The sequence below is a fragment of the Tachypleus tridentatus genome, chromosome 10 (genome assembly GCF_004210375.1).
Source record: "Tachypleus tridentatus isolate NWPU-2018 chromosome 10, ASM421037v1, whole genome shotgun sequence".
NCBI classification, from domain to species: Eukaryota; Metazoa; Arthropoda; class Merostomata; order Xiphosura; family Limulidae; genus Tachypleus; species Tachypleus tridentatus.
The window spans coordinates 74176428-74192913 of NC_134834.1; the positions used below are offsets into that span (position 1 = coordinate 74176428).

Here is a 16486-nt window from a genome sequence, read left to right on the forward strand (position 1 = left end):
CTTAAAAATGCAATTACATCTAATATGTCAATTTTCATGGTCATTTCAGATGCTCTCTTACAGTCGTCCATGTTTGCAATAATATGCTGAATCATCAGTTATCTGTATTTCAATTTTATACACTGTATAATTCCATTATCCAGTGGCTGTAGAACTGATGTTGTACATGGAGGTAAAAAGACTAAACAAACCTTTGAAAGTTGAACTTTTGAGTGACAAGTTGTGTTGTCTAGGAAAAGTAGAATATTTATATTTTCTTGTTCCATTCTTTTGTTTAATTTGTTCAAAAACTCCTTGAATGTAGCACTTTTCATTCATGCTTTATTATTTGCTTTCTATTCCACAGGAAATTGATTCTTTCTTAAATTTTTGAAATAGCACAGATTTTTCACTTTTACCAATTACCCATGATTTCTCTAGTTTCCATCAGAAAATGTGACCATAAGTACAGTCAATTGTTCTTTCAAATAATGACCTCCAGAATAATGATGGCAGGAAAAGGGACAGACATTTCTTAACCGTAATATGTACTTACTGTAACAAAATGTCTGAAACTTTATTAATATTTAAAGAAATTGTTAATTAAATACGAAATTAATATTTAATCAAAAACATTTTTTCCACCTTACTCAGGCTCTAATCCTACTTGTTGATAGATGAGATAGGTGAAAAATAGTTTTCTGTCCACATTATGCAGGTTCCGCCACATAGAGAGCCTTTTATAAGAGAAATCTTAAGATGATGCTGCAACATTTTGATAATTCTGGCTTGTACAGATTTCTGTCTTATACAGGCTTTAACTGTATATCAGAACATTATATTCTGTTATTTTATCCACCTTAACTCTTTATGCATCTGTTCAATTTGATCAACATCATAACTGCCATAAAGAAATATAAAATAAATACAAATTACTTATTTTTCTTTCTAGAATGACTGCAATCTGCAATAGGAAACTACAATTGTTTATCAGCTTAAAGCTTATAACAGTATATATCCATTTATACTTACATTTTATTGCTCTATGACATACTCCCATCTACTAATCCTGCCACACAAGTTGTAAATCATTTTTCAAATATATATTCCACTTACGATATTGAATTATGTAATATACAAGCTACTTGCAAGTACACATAATGAAATTTTTTTTTCATATTTGTACCAGCTTACCATTATTTATCTCAACAAGTGTCCAATCTTTATATTTTAGTCACTTTGATCATAGTAATTAAAGAATATAACACAACAAACAAGAAATATTGTACCCGTTTCCCCTTTTTTTGTGTGTGTGTGTGTCAACTGTTGATGAAAGAAGTTTTATTATTTTTATATACTATATTACATAACTTTTAATTAAATAATGCATCTAAGTATGATAATATACACAAAGCAAACAAAGTGCTGTGATAATTTATCTTACACTAACTATTTGACAACAGCCTTGTAAACCTAGCTAAGTTAATTTATGTGAATACCATAAGATAAATTTTCATACTGGAGGCAAAATGGACAATACTCTGAACAGAAGGAAGCAACACAGTATGAAATATAATTTGATAAATTAAAACTTTACCTTTCTATTGGTTATAAATAATATAGTATTAAACAACAGAGTGAACTACTGGCAACTTGTGAGAGGGTGTGGCAGTATCGTAAAGAAATAGGATCAAAGACTATAACATTATGCTTTGCCTGAGTAATATCTATATTATAATAAGTAACTTGTGTTAAATCAGTATTTTCAAGGAGGTGATAAATAAATTAGAGAAACGAGAAGACGTAGAGGGTATATGTTACAATTCTCATATAAGAGGAGATTGAGGATTTACAAATATTCCTAATACAATTAAGAACTTACATCTTATATAATATTAAAACTTAATTTAGTAATTATGTTCTGATGCTAAATTTATTCATGTTCATTGTCAATAATATACTTTAATTACATTTTCAATGTATCTCTGTATAGGGCTAACAAATATTCTGAGATATCAACTGCTATTACTTAGTCATTAAAACATTATTTCATACTTGTTACTAACTTTTATTAATAAAACAGAAACATTTCACTGTAAATAGTATTAATGTCTCTTTAAAATAAAGATAACTAGTACTTTATTATTATGTTTAATTTCAATCAATGGATCTCACACACAAACATTTTACCACGCCCATATTAATCAATTTACATTTTGTAGTTACCATTAAAGAAACCCATCCAATTAAATAAGATACTTAAAGTATTCTAATTCTAACACTTTTATATTCTTAAAAAATGCACATGAGAAAAAATTTACAATCAATGAAAGACAATCAAACTTCCAGCTCTGTTAACAACTCTCAATTGGCCTCCAACAATTCTATTTGAAAGAATATTTGAAAAATATTTTGGTACAACCAGTAGGCCATTACATACAGCTTAGCTACACAAGGTTAAACAGACTTGTATACAGTAGTAAAGCTACTTATTCAACAAATCTTATTTAATGGTGAAGCCACACCATCGACAGACTTTTATGTAGTAACACCATTACAATGAGATCTCTACATAGCAGTACACTGTAAATACTCAATAAAACTTACCTTATATCTTTATTTAGTAGTCCAGGAAAATACTTAGTCCATTTTGCACAAAAACAACTATAGAAGTTGCAAATCATGTTTTAATATTGTTTCAAAATAAATCACAGAGTTTCAGTTATTCTAACTGTTCATGAATCATAAATGGACTTCAAATATGTTCATATTAACAGAAGCTAACAAATCAAAGCATGCTATTGCAAAATAGCCACAACTACCTCAGATTATCATTAACAGAATGTGGACCCACTTCCAAACCAAATGGTACAGTTGCTGGGACATTAAACAAAATCAACTGTTACGTAAAAACACAAACAGGTGATTACTATCTGTCAGTTTTGGCTTGCTGCAGTTGTAGGGATTTTGTCAGAGACTGAATTAGGTGCTCACAGCCACAAATGGGCATTACTTAGAAACTGGCTTACAAGCATACATGTCAAATGCCCATGGAGGTCCATTCCACTCAAAGCAAATGGCAAAAAGATTACAAGAATGTACCCAATAACAAAGCAGTGGTAATATTCTCTTCACTAATGAATCATATTTTAATCTGCAACCAGATAACAAACATTTGCTCATATTAAGTGAGTCTCAAGCCAGATTTGACACCATCTTCGAAGAGAAATGTAATGTAGTACGAGTAAAAGAATGCTGTGGACAGATATGTTGTCTACATCCTAAAATCTGAATTTACTATATACTCATGAAAACTGGTAGGCTTTCAGTAAACATTACATGTATGTTTACATGTAACAAAAGATTGGAATTTTAATAAAGTATTTCTAGTAAAGACTTGTGTGGGAATTTATAGTTATTCTGACTAAAATTTGAGTACAACTGATTTTCATGTAAAAAATAAAAATGCCTTTTCTTCATCTTATAGTTTTCATATTTCATTGTATAACCTCTAGAATCTCTTAAATGAATGTTATTGTTGTAAAACTATACATTTGATCTGTTATTTTCTCTAACACTTCTGTAGTGAAATAAGCAATGTAGGGTAAAATGAAAAGTTGAAAAATACAAAATAAATTCAAAATACCCATTTTTAATTTATAGAACAACTGCATATTTTAACATAAATTATATAAATAAATTACAAACATGAGATATTTTTATTTAATGTTTTTAATTTATGTTTTCTTATGTAAGCTAATGTTTCATACATTTGGAGTTAAAACTTTCTCCAATCAACTGATAAAACACTGTAGAACTGTTTTTGGTCCCAATAGGGATGGTCCAAAATATTTTACACATTTATTTTCAGTGTGAAATTGAGTACAATATACAGAATGTCCTTATTATAATTTAATTACCTTTATAATTGAGCTACAAGTAGGATAAAAATGTTTCATTTGCAGTTAGGAGCTCCACAACAGTTTCACATAATTTGAGGTAAACTGTCTAACAAATGTATGCAAAAAGGAATAATCTTTAGCATATTCATATGAGGGACAAAATTATCCTTCCATTTTACATTATGACATACCATCATCTATTCCTTGAAGATCTAATTGACTGGCCTCTTTGAAAGCCTTTCAAGGGAATGAAAAAAAAACTTAAAATAATAAGAGAAACAGATGGGAGATGCATCATGTGACATAAGGAAATCAATATAAAGAACTTGTTTCAATATTTCTTTTGGCATGAGCAAGTTAAATCTTACATAATATAAAATGTTGAATCATAGTCTGTTTTAATGCTTGGTTTAAAATAACACATTGATAATAAACTTGTTTATTAAATTTAGAATATAACTGTAAAAAGGTTGTGACATATGCACTTTGATTTTGCATTTTAGAAAAGTTAGGGAGATGGGTATCGTTCATTAAACTGAATGGTATCCTGTTACATGACTTCAAACACTGAAGGAGCTCTTTTTGGGTAGTGGTCAAAGATACCTCAAGAACTTATCAATACTTTAAAATCAAGCAATCAATGCCATGCTGACCTAGTTGTTTATAATTACCACACTCCATATTGATATTAAATGAAGTGAATTGTTAAGATGTACATTAGATATATTTATTCCAAGTACTTATTTAAGACTGCACAACTGATAACCAATAATTTGTAGAAGATAACATAGGAAGATCAAAACGTTGTTCTCTGCTTATCTGTTGATAATCATTCCAGGCGTTCCGAGACACAATTCGCATTTCCCATCACATGCCTGATGTGCATAGAAACCAACTAATGGACTGTTGAAATTATTTGTTTAATACTTTTCTCTTCTCATTAATAAACAAAATTATAAATTTAATTTTAAATCAATTGTCTTGGATGATTTAATTAACAGTACACAGTCAACTGACTAACAGTACAGCTAAATTCAACATAAAATTATAGTGTAGTGAAGCTATTATGTTACAAAATCTATATGCAGCAGTAAACATTAGAAACACTTTAGCTATTTGTATAAGTACATGGTCAGCTAGTGTTTATGTATCAGCAATAATAGTACACTAAACATTCATCAGTGTTATAAGTAAGTTTACAACTACAAAGTCAACAGATGCTTATGTAGCAACACAACTAGAGTCAAGAAACCTTTATGTGACAAGAAAGTTATATTTAACAGCTTTTTGTGTAATAATAAAGAAACAATCAACAGACCTCTGTGTAGCAGTACAATTACACAGACAGCACACTTTTAAATAGTAGTCTAGATACACAATCAATAAACCTCTGTACAGCAGCACAGCTTCACAGCAAATTTGTGTGTAGTACCAGTAGTAGTGGTACAACAAATTAATTTATTTAACTTACCTAGTATTGCTGCTCCATAGCCAATCTTCTCTTTTCCCATACGGTAAGAACATGTAGGTACAACTATCTCATGTACCTGCTTGTCATTAAGATTTAGTGTTTGTAATTTTTTTCCAACAGCCCATGGATACTCATCCATAAGCATTCCTGATCCATTGCTATAGGTTATGTGAGCTGACTGCAAACAGTAAAACAAAACAAATTTTAATGTGGAAAGAATGGATATTAGAAACAAGAAATAACAATCTAAAATATTTACTTTAATTGAACCACTAGGGGAAGCTTTCTTTACATACAAAGCACTTTTTTTACTATGGTATTCTGTAATTGAATGCACAAACCATGAAGTCAATGGTATGTATATGAAGTAATTAAAGTACTTAAGTGACTCATATAAATTACTCATGGTTAGGTGAGAAAAATTCTGAAGGAGTCCAGTGGCCATGCAGTCTCTCAATGACTGCAAGGTTAAATCTGTTCCACAACATGTAATATCCATCAAACACCTCTAGTACATAAAATACTTTAAGCCAAACAGACTGGTCAGAAATGATTGTCTTGTTTACTAAGAGACACAAGATTTAGTGCATTCAAAACCTGTGTATCTGGGGTAAAAATTAAAATTTAACAGTCAAGATATCACTAAAAACAAATAAAAAACTCACAGATGAAGCCTTAATACAAACAATGATGTCTGAGATAGGATTCTGGATAAAAAGAGAACAAGTTCATTCTCCACATATCTTTCCCTTTTCAGTGCATTGTATTATTTACACCCACTTCTCATTTACACATATGGTGATGCTTTCCATATTTTGCTGCTTTTAATTTCATTTTTCTATACTTTAATAAAGTTTAAAGAGCTTTCCACACATGTACAGACATTACTCATTTAACTGTGTAGATAGTATGATATCCTTCATTAACTGAATATTAGAAAAAGTTAGTGTAATAAGTGAAATATTAATCAGTGTCACAAAGAGAAAAGTTTCAGTAGGAAGAAAAGATTTCTCGAATGCCTCTCTATTTAGAGAACTACTGAAATTTATTTGCATTAGCAAACCTTTTAAGATTAATTTCATCTGTTATGAAATTGGCTTCTTACAGAAAAAGAAATATAACTGCATACTATAAATTAAATAATATATGATTTAAGTTGTGAATTATCTAATGCATAAATTACTCACAAACGTACCTCGTGAATAATTGTTATCATTATAATTTTTCATCACCTTACTTCACCTTATCTAACCTAATAATTTTCTAATTTTTACACTTTTAGTTACTTTTGTAACATTAAATAATGAATACATGTGAAACACAAGAAATACAGTATTTAACCAGGGCTTCATTTTTTGATTTTGACTATCAACAAAACTTGAACCTACTTTTTTATACTAATGGTATTACCAAAAAAATATTTTATTTAATTAAATACTGCATCTTAAAACACAGAATAATAACACAAAAAAAACATCTTATAATTATAATTTTTCTGACTTTCTAATGATGCAATAAAAGCCTTTAAAATTTGGTTAATCTCATTGATGCAATTCATGTAAGAAAAAATCTGAAACAGAATAGTGTTATAGACAATGTATACAGAAAGCAATGTAATATAATATCTATTATATCCTCCTCAAAAAACGGTTGTGAAAATTATGCTTTGCATGAGCAATATCTATATTAGGTAATTTACAATAATTCTCGGACAGGTGGTAAATGAATTAGAGAAGAGGGAAGGTCTAGAGAGCAAATGTCACAATTGTCATACTAGATTAGATTGTGGGTTTTCTTACAAACATTTCTTCATAAAATTAAGAAGTTAAAGCTTATATTAAAATATTATTTATTAAGTATGTTTTGATGCTAACTTCATTCATATACATTGATAATAAAGTAGTTTAAGTTCTGAATACAACTATTTAAATAGGTTAGGAGATGCACACTTTGACCTATTTTATGTAGAGTTAAATGGAGCATGTAATATCACATGCTTTATGTAATGTCATGTGGATTTTCACAAATTATATGTGAAGTTAATCGTTACATGAGTAACACTGTGCAGTGTCCTGTCAAGATCAAGAAATTATCTTAACATTATTATCTCAAAATTTGGTTAGGAATATAAAACATGTTTAAATAAATTTTAATGTAGATATATCAATGGGAATAGTTGGTTCATTTAATATGCAATAATGGATCTATAATTTTGATACATTATTCATTTAACTTCAACCTTACTAATGATCCCTTTCAGCTTTCTATTATTAATGCAAAAGACTTGAATACATGTCATTGTAATGCAGAGTTGATACAAATGCTTGGAACACCAAAACTCATGTTGAAAGAATACACAGATTCACAAAACTATATATGTTGAACTTTGACATTTAGGCTGACCCTCACACTCTTAATTGATTCTATTCATACTTGCAGAAACTAACTTGCCATTCATATCATGCTGTAAAAGATTTAATAACTTGTCAATGTATGAACAAATACATTTAGTTTCACACTAGCATCAGGTTGCACAGTATTTCCTTTTGAGGCCAATTTCCATAGCTTAATACCAGTCTTCCCTTCTGTAGCCCAATACTGTCTATATAGAATACATTATCACTGGCATTATCAGTGACTTTGAAATTGCTGGTTCTTCTTCTGACCTTAAATTCATATTAGAAATCAGGACTTGGTATTCACTTTAGCAACTACATGTATGACAAGAACGGAAAGACAAAGCATTAAATTAAGTCAACCTCTGAAATATTTTGTCAGGCAGAAACTCAATGAGAATATTTCTATTTTGAAAACAAGTCTCAAATTTTTAAACCATCAACAAATACTGCCTTCCACATTGTTTACTTTTAAACACTGGAACTCTTCACATACTAAAACTGATGATTCTGAGCTGACTTTATGCAAAACAGGTCCACTCATATGACAGATTTTAGCTTTAGCTTTCTGACAATGTAAATAGAAATTGTGTCTTTTTTCTGTATTTTCTTGGACATCAAGTACCTTAACTAACTTATGCATCTTAGACTTAAGATTTTATTCTTGTTTACCAGGCATAAGTATCCCAAGTTTTAGTTAGTAGGCAATTTAAATCAATTATAAACCACATAAACAGTAATAATAGTTTATTGTTATATTTAATAATTATTTCATGGAAAAATCAATAAGCAAAATGTGACTTGAAGGCCAGGACTTGAAAGTGGAACCCCAGACTAACAATTTTAACTCATTAGATTTTTTTCATATAAAACATTTAATATTAATTTTACAACATAATAATAATAATTTTACCATTTCACCAATTCCTGTCATATCTAAATAAATAATTGTAAGTTTTTGATAGAATTGTTCTTTGCACCTAACAAAATGAAGCATGGGATCATACTCATAGCAAAAGGCTTTAGAAGAGAGTGTTGATAGGATCTCTTGGATAGCTAAGTGGTACAGCAATGGTGTTGTTAGCTAGAAGGTTAAAGTATAACAGTGAACTGTACTTTCAATGACAAGTTTTAAACTTTGACCAACAGTTTACCTTTTTATATGCCTTCTATGGACATACACATCCATCATTACTAACATAAAAAGAGTAAACAATTGAAAATGTTAAAAATTTTAAAGATGACAAAAATAAAATGCATATTGTCACTTTGTACTTCTTTCTAGTGGACATCACAATGACCATCTCATGATTTATGAAAGGCATGAACACCCTTCTACAATGTTCACTTTTTCTGTCTTTATTCACTAAAATTCCTTATATGTGAGAATATGTTTTTCATTCTCAATGATCTCGGGTTTTTGCACATCAAGTTATCATAAATTCTTACCTCTCTTGACTTCTATGCAAGTTACTGTGCAAGTACTACATGAATTATAAAAGCTCAACTTTCCCACCACAAGAAAAATTTCTTTGTTTGCACTCACAATGTCATGCATTTTGAAAAATCCATGCTGAGAGAGTTAATAGAAAACTTTCTGAATGCAAAGTTGCAAATCTATTACATCAGCCATCATAACAGATCACAGCAACCTTGAAGAAAGACAGAATAGCCAATAAGTTTTTTAAAAGGTCAGAGCCTTTGCTACATACTAGTTCAAATTAGAAAACTGTGCAGATAAAAAGAATTTGCTAGTTATTTTTTAATTAATATATATTTATAATTATTTTTGACAACTTGATGTTCATTACATAACATGGATGTTTTACTGTCAGAAAAAAATTCAGTTTCAAAAGGGAAAATTTGTTCTTTTCTTTAAGTTTAAAGATAAAATGCATTTCACTTCAACTACCTTTTTCGAGCCATATCAGTGGTATATGTTTCAAGAAGTCTCAAAATATGTAAAAGAAAGAAATAAGCATTCTAATATTTTGAGACATTAAAGAATACTCTCAAGAAGTTTTGTTTTAGGGAATATTATTCTCTTACATGCTTTTTATAAAAACAACTTAAACAACTCATGAATAGTTAAATGACAAAGTGGCAGAAGGAAGAAAACACTTATGCAAATAAATACAAATAAAATTATATGGAAAACCTGTTCAATCCACTCATAGATTGGAATAAAAAGAGCAACAAAAGGTTCCTGAATCAGTAATGTAACTAATTTGAAAAAGTGAGAGGTTAACTGTAATGCACAGAAAAATAATCTCAGCTCTTTTTGGTATTATTCCCACAAAACCATAATGTTTATCAAAGTCCATAATGAAATAGGTATACTTTAGTACAAGTGGCAGTAATCATCTGAAAATTGAATCTGCAATAATTGATATTTGAAAATGTGGATATGTTTAAGAAAAGCTTGTTTTTTCAAATCAATGGACACAAATGTAAATGTAATATTTACGTTATTCAAAATGATGAACTAGTAAAAACAAATTATAAATATTATGTATTATTTGATAGATTGTTTGAAGAGAGTATTCATGATGAAATTTGTTGAATGGATGGCAGATGTCTGTTCTAGAAACACAAGTACAGAGGACAATATTTTGATCCACCAGAATACTATAAAAGACCAACAACACTATATACACACCAATCTGAGAATGAATGGCAGACTTTCAAAATGTTGTCCTTTATACATGTGTGTTTACAACAGGCAGTTGCCATCCATTCATCTAAATATCTTAATGTAAAAATTATGTATTATTTTTGTTCAAAAACAAAGTCTTATATCCAACAAGGTAAAATTTAACAATTTAGATTAAAGGTCTCTATAGTAGTATTCATATTCAACATGCATATCACTCATCATTCTATGGTTATAAAGCAACAGTATTTCCCAACTTCAGCTGCTGGCACTGGTGTAACAACACAAGTACAAAAAACACCATGTGACTTCCTTCATGTTTAGCATCAATTCAGAAAATGATGAAACAAAACTCAGACTACATCATACATCTCAATCATTCATTACCACAGCTTGCTCTCTAAGAACAACTGAAAATGTACTTCTGTGTTTACATATATAATAGATGTTTTTCAGAATATTCCTTAGCTGTACAATATCAGTTTCTGTTGTGCCTTTTGCATGGTAGAACTTAAAATAATTTAGTCATGATCAAGTCAAAAGGAACAAAATAACTGGGACACAATCTAGTATCTGTTGTATTTTACAAACCTGTCCAATTGTCATTTTACTTGGCCATTCACTAGTAGTTGTCAACCAGCCACAGTTTTTCCCAGTGAGATTTCCACTGCTGATATTACTAAGTTGAAATACACTTTGTTAATTGTTATACCAGCAACTATTTTCATATGTCTCTCAAAGTCAGATATCTTTGCTTTACTGTTGTCTTGCACAATAATAATACTATGATTAATCTCTGCAATTATGGTATCAGCACTCACCTAATTTACACCTATTGTGATTTGTATGTTTATAAATATACATGAATTACTCTACAAATAGTTATGTGGCCAGTCAGCATAATATGGCTTAATAATCCCATCTTATATTGGTTATGAAACATACTTCAAATGGCAAAACATTGCTTCATGAATACTTTTAATGGACTTATCAATGAAAAAACAAACAGGATTAAATTGATATTCTATATAACAGTAATTCAATATAAACAGACTTATATAATTAATTTCTCTAGAAGAATGTAACAACTAGAAAAGAGTGGGAAAAATACCTATTCCAACTATCTTGTTTCTTAAAAATAACCTAGAATTTGTACTCAGTTTTAATACCTAATTAAATACATGGCTATCTGCTTATTTACATGTAAAAAAGTAGTAATTATTGCTATATGTAATTAAACTATTCAGCATATTGATAATAAATGATTATTATACACTCACAATGTGTTCATGAGCTGATAATATTAGATTAGGATGAGTTTTCATGACCTGAAAGAAAAAAAAATCAACTGTAGTAATGCAAACTTGCATCTATTAAACACTTTTTCTAATATGCTCAAGTTTGACTGAATGAAGTGTTTAAACCATGTAACATGACATAAACTTAACAAAAATATTTTATCTATATCTAGAAAACAAAACATACAACAAACTATATTCTGATGTTTTAATTTTTTTCTATTCCTGGAGTAAAACAAATTGTCAATAAACTAGTGTACTTCAATCTATAAAGGATTCAGCTTGCTATTAGAAATGTAAACCATAAATATTTATTTTTGGTTATTAAAAATAGTAGAATTTAAATCATAATATTTCAAAATAACAGATTCATTTTGAGTTATTCTTGTCTCTTAACTATACTACACTAATCAAATCCAGCAAATTCTTGTCTTATCCTTCAAAATGAATCTTTAGATAAATTCACATTTTGCATTATCTAACTGCAAGATAACTAAATATTTTCTTAGATATAGAATAAAAACAAATCTTGTCTTACTTAATTTCAAAACATTTTTCTTCTATATAATTATATGTACACCTTGCTTTATAGAGACCTACAAAAACTAATAAATCTTGGCTTCTCTAAGGTACAAACCAAATACATGTTAACTTCAATTTCAAAACAAAAGCTTTTTCACATAAACTTATGCACTGTCTTATACAAAGACTAAAATAAAATCTTGGATAAAATGTTTCTAATGTATAAATCAAATAAATCTAAATCAAACTAATTTTTTTCTTATAAGTAAAGTTAAATCAAATTCAGGTTTCCCAAACTCCAAAACTGAATCAAGTCATTAATCTTTCCTTTACTAAAACCAAATAAATTTTTACTAACTTAGTTGAGGACAATAAAATTTTGTTTTTATCTAAATCTAGAACATGAGCTTACATAAAACTTAAATATGATTTAGCTAAAATCAACTTCATTTTATCTTACTTATTTTTAAAACTACATAGATATTACATTACAGTAGCTAAACATACACAAGTTTAGACTGAACATGTTGTATGAAAACAAATTTTGACACACTGATCAGCAAATCATGTGATAACCACAGCCAACACAGTCAAAGTAAAATGGCATGTATCAAAACTGCATTTTAGCAATGTCTATGTTATGTATATAATGTACTGTCATTGAAAATTAATCTATTTTAAGAAGTATATTAACTTTTTCTGATGAAAAGTATTAATAAATTCATAAAGATATATGTAGATCAAAGATATAAAATTTCCAGCATTGAAATCTTCAAATTTAATGCAACTGATGAAAAAAGAATATTATGAACTTCAAAAAGTAAAACCATGAAGAAAGAGGCCAGAAATAAGTCAAACTTCAGCCTTTTGTAGGCAAAGTGCAGCATCTTGTAACAAGTGAAAATCCACAAACATAAAAAGTCAGTGGTAAAAGTTGTCTAAGTGACCAAACAACAGCAAACAACATAATTTTGTAGATGGTTTTTCTTCATTGACATAAATCATGTGCTCAAATATCTTTTGCAATGTATCTGTTCAATCATCATGTGCCTCAAACAACTAGAGAATGAAATGGGTATTCATACTATTCCATGTGAAGATAATCTGGTAAAGTCATCAGATTTAATGCTTATAAGATTCTACATGATCAGATTGATGAAACAGCTATTAGGATGCTGTCACCCTCACGAACTAGATGGCTTATGGGAAACTGCAGGGAGGAGTGAGCTTTGGATATGAAACCTCGTAACAGAGAACTATGCAATGAAAACTATGTTACTGAACTACTGTCAAGGTGTATAGCCATCAAATACATCATAACCTGATACAGCAATATAAACTATAATAACATGGTAAGGCTCCAAATAATTTTAATATAAATGTACTCAATCTCTGTATCAGTCTAAAATAAGCAACATTTTGGAACATCCTAATGCAAATCTAATCAAACAACATTAATCTTCACTCTTCTAAGCTTACTAAATATTACATATTTGTAGAAAATTACGCATGTCTTGGTTTATTTGTACCTGAAAATAAATTAAATTTGACCTTCCAAGTTTAACTGTAATGTTGCTAAACTAAACACTCTGCTTTATATTTGAACAAACTGAGCAATGTTGCCTTTTTATATAAAGAGAAAAATTATATCTTTACCCATTTCAGTTCAAAACTAAATTCTACCTTATCTAATTCTAAAAGCAGTTAAATTCTGCATTATTTAAATCTCAAACCTAAATTATAGAACACTTCTAATCAAAAGTTACATGCAAGTTAGATCAACAAATATTGTGAAATTCTGATACTAACTTCATTTATGAAGTAATGATACTGTCCCATGACTGGAATATGAGATATGATGATACGATATCTATCACTTGAAATGGGAAGAGCAGTTACATGCTCAGCTGTAGCTGTTAATAAATTCACCTAAAAACAACAAGTGTTTTATGAGGGCAGGGTTTACATACCAACATACTAGAAAGAAATATAATGGTAAAAATAATGACAAAATTCAATGTTTGGATTCATATATGAAGTCTCCTTATTTGGAGGTTTAGAAAACACTGTTTTGCAAATCAGTTCTCTAAACATGAGAGCAATATACTAACAAAAATATCAAAACTGGACAAGTCCAAATACAAGCAAGATCTCATTTAAAAAGAACTATCACAACAAAATGAGCATGTCCAAAACATACAATAATATCTAAAGGATCTAAGAAAGTTTCTATAGTACAAAAATACAAGTTCTAAAACTCAATGTTATGAACAAATATATATACACACACACATACAATGTCAGAAGTAAACTGCTAAATATGCTAGACCCAGAATTTAGACTGTTATACAAAAAACAATGTTTATATGGGATTACACACATACACACACACACACACAGGATTTTAAATTAAATTGAAAAAAGTTTGTATAAAATAAGCATCCCAGTTTTTAAGCTCAAATTTTACAAAAATTTGTGTGTTCCAATTAACAATGAGTTTTATATACTTTCACTAAAGTATACTAACCTGTAATAGATAAAAAATAATTAGATTTTAGTGTTTTCTTTTCATTCAGAAAAATTGCATATGATAAACACTTCAAGTTTGTAATATTATCTGCATAAACATGCCCATATTTTGAAGAAACTGTTTAAAAGAGGTGGAGCCACAAGGGCAGTGTACAATAACTTTGCTGAAACAACTATTTCTGATTATATGAATCTTTCTTTAAAAAGGAACACACTACCAATGTTGTAAGCTAGAAAACAAATCAATTTTGTTTGATTACATGAACGTACTACTATTGCTTTATCTTCAAAACATCTACCAATTTTATCTCAATACACAAATCTCTCATCAAAACAAACATGTACCATCAATGATTTACCTTTAAAAAATCTACAAATTTTATCTGAATAAATGGGTCCTTCCTGAAGTAATTATTAAATCTTTCTACTGCTTGAGGTCGGGGTAGTTCATTCTCTCCTCCAATATCATTATCTCCTGGTATAATAATAGCCTAAAAAACAAAAGTAATAAATGTAATTATAAAATATACTTTAAAACTTTAAATATAGCATGTTTTTAGTTAAACAAGGATTATAAAATAACAACAATATAAAAAAGAAAGCCATATTTTGGAAAAACAATAATTACCTTTCATAATTAATGATAGGAACCATATATTTTTTAAGTTATACAACAAATTGCTTGTGGGTCCAGGGCTTCATTACTCACTTGATTTCTAATAACATACGTGTGACAAAAAAACAACAAAAAACATTAATGTTGCAATTATTCCCACTAATTAAAGATAGGGTTCATTATATATTTTACAAAGAAAAGTTATTTCACACAATTTTTTGGTAGTTCTACACAATAAGCATTATGACAGAGGAGAAAAATTTAGTCATTCTGATATAATAATAAGACTTAATAATGGGAAATGGTATATAAACAAGTTGGTAATGTGAGATTTAACAGAGAACAGTATTAATGTGTGTTATTAAGTTTACAAACCATGGTAATCATCTCATGCTAAATAAAACAATACTGTTTTTTATAGTTAATGTAAGGAAAAGTATGCTCTGAACATAAACCACAATTGAATATTTTTGTTGCCTAAACTGATGGTTTCATTAACCAAAAATCATTGCAAGTGCAAGGTTTGTTTTGCTTATATTATATACATATGAATTAAAAGCACAAAAAGTAGTACATAATTAGTACTTGGTTATTCAAAAAAGTAACTAATTAATCATTATACTTAGGTAATCACATAGGCTAATAATCAGAACAATGATTAATATCTATTTCTAACAACCTTTATTGTAGGTAGAGTTAGCCAACTGGTGGAATTTGCTAATCAGTTAATTTTTGGGCTCATTGATTGATTACATTTAATTAATAAAGTATTCCCACACAAATCCTGGGTAGTTGAAATAACAAAAAATAATAATAACTGGATGCACTAATTTTGATATAAATTGATTAAACTAAACAATCTTAAATTAACTGAAAATACTAATGAGAAATCATAAGTGGCAATACTTGGATAGTCAGAATAATAAAAATGATAACACCTGGAAACAATAATTTAGTTAGTTTTGTAACTCCCAGAAGAAAGCTGCCCAAGCACATAAAGAAAAATGCATTAGCAGAAGTCTGAATACTAGCTATTAAAACGTGCTCCACTGGATAAATGAAATGGGCAGCAAAAGACAAATGTCTCAAATCTGATGAGATTTAACTCAGACGATACCTC

At 28.9% G+C, this 16486-nt stretch overlaps 1 protein-coding gene across 3 annotated transcripts in view; it reads right to left on the minus strand.

The window, feature by feature from the left end:
* Mppe (Metallophosphoesterase) overlaps positions 1-16486 on the minus strand; it is a 53482-nt gene that overhangs the window by 14300 nt on the left and 22696 nt on the right. For all 3 annotated transcript variants that reach the window (XM_076462146.1, XM_076462147.1, XM_076462148.1), the window contains exons 5-8: positions 15110-15241; positions 14031-14150; positions 11682-11729; positions 5353-5530 (exon numbers count right to left, since the gene is read on the minus strand). In XM_076462146.1, coding sequence (XP_076318261.1) covers positions 5353-5530; positions 11682-11729; positions 14031-14150; positions 15110-15241 — 478 coding nt within the window. The remainder of the gene's footprint in view (positions 1-5352; positions 5531-11681; positions 11730-14030; positions 14151-15109; positions 15242-16486) is intronic.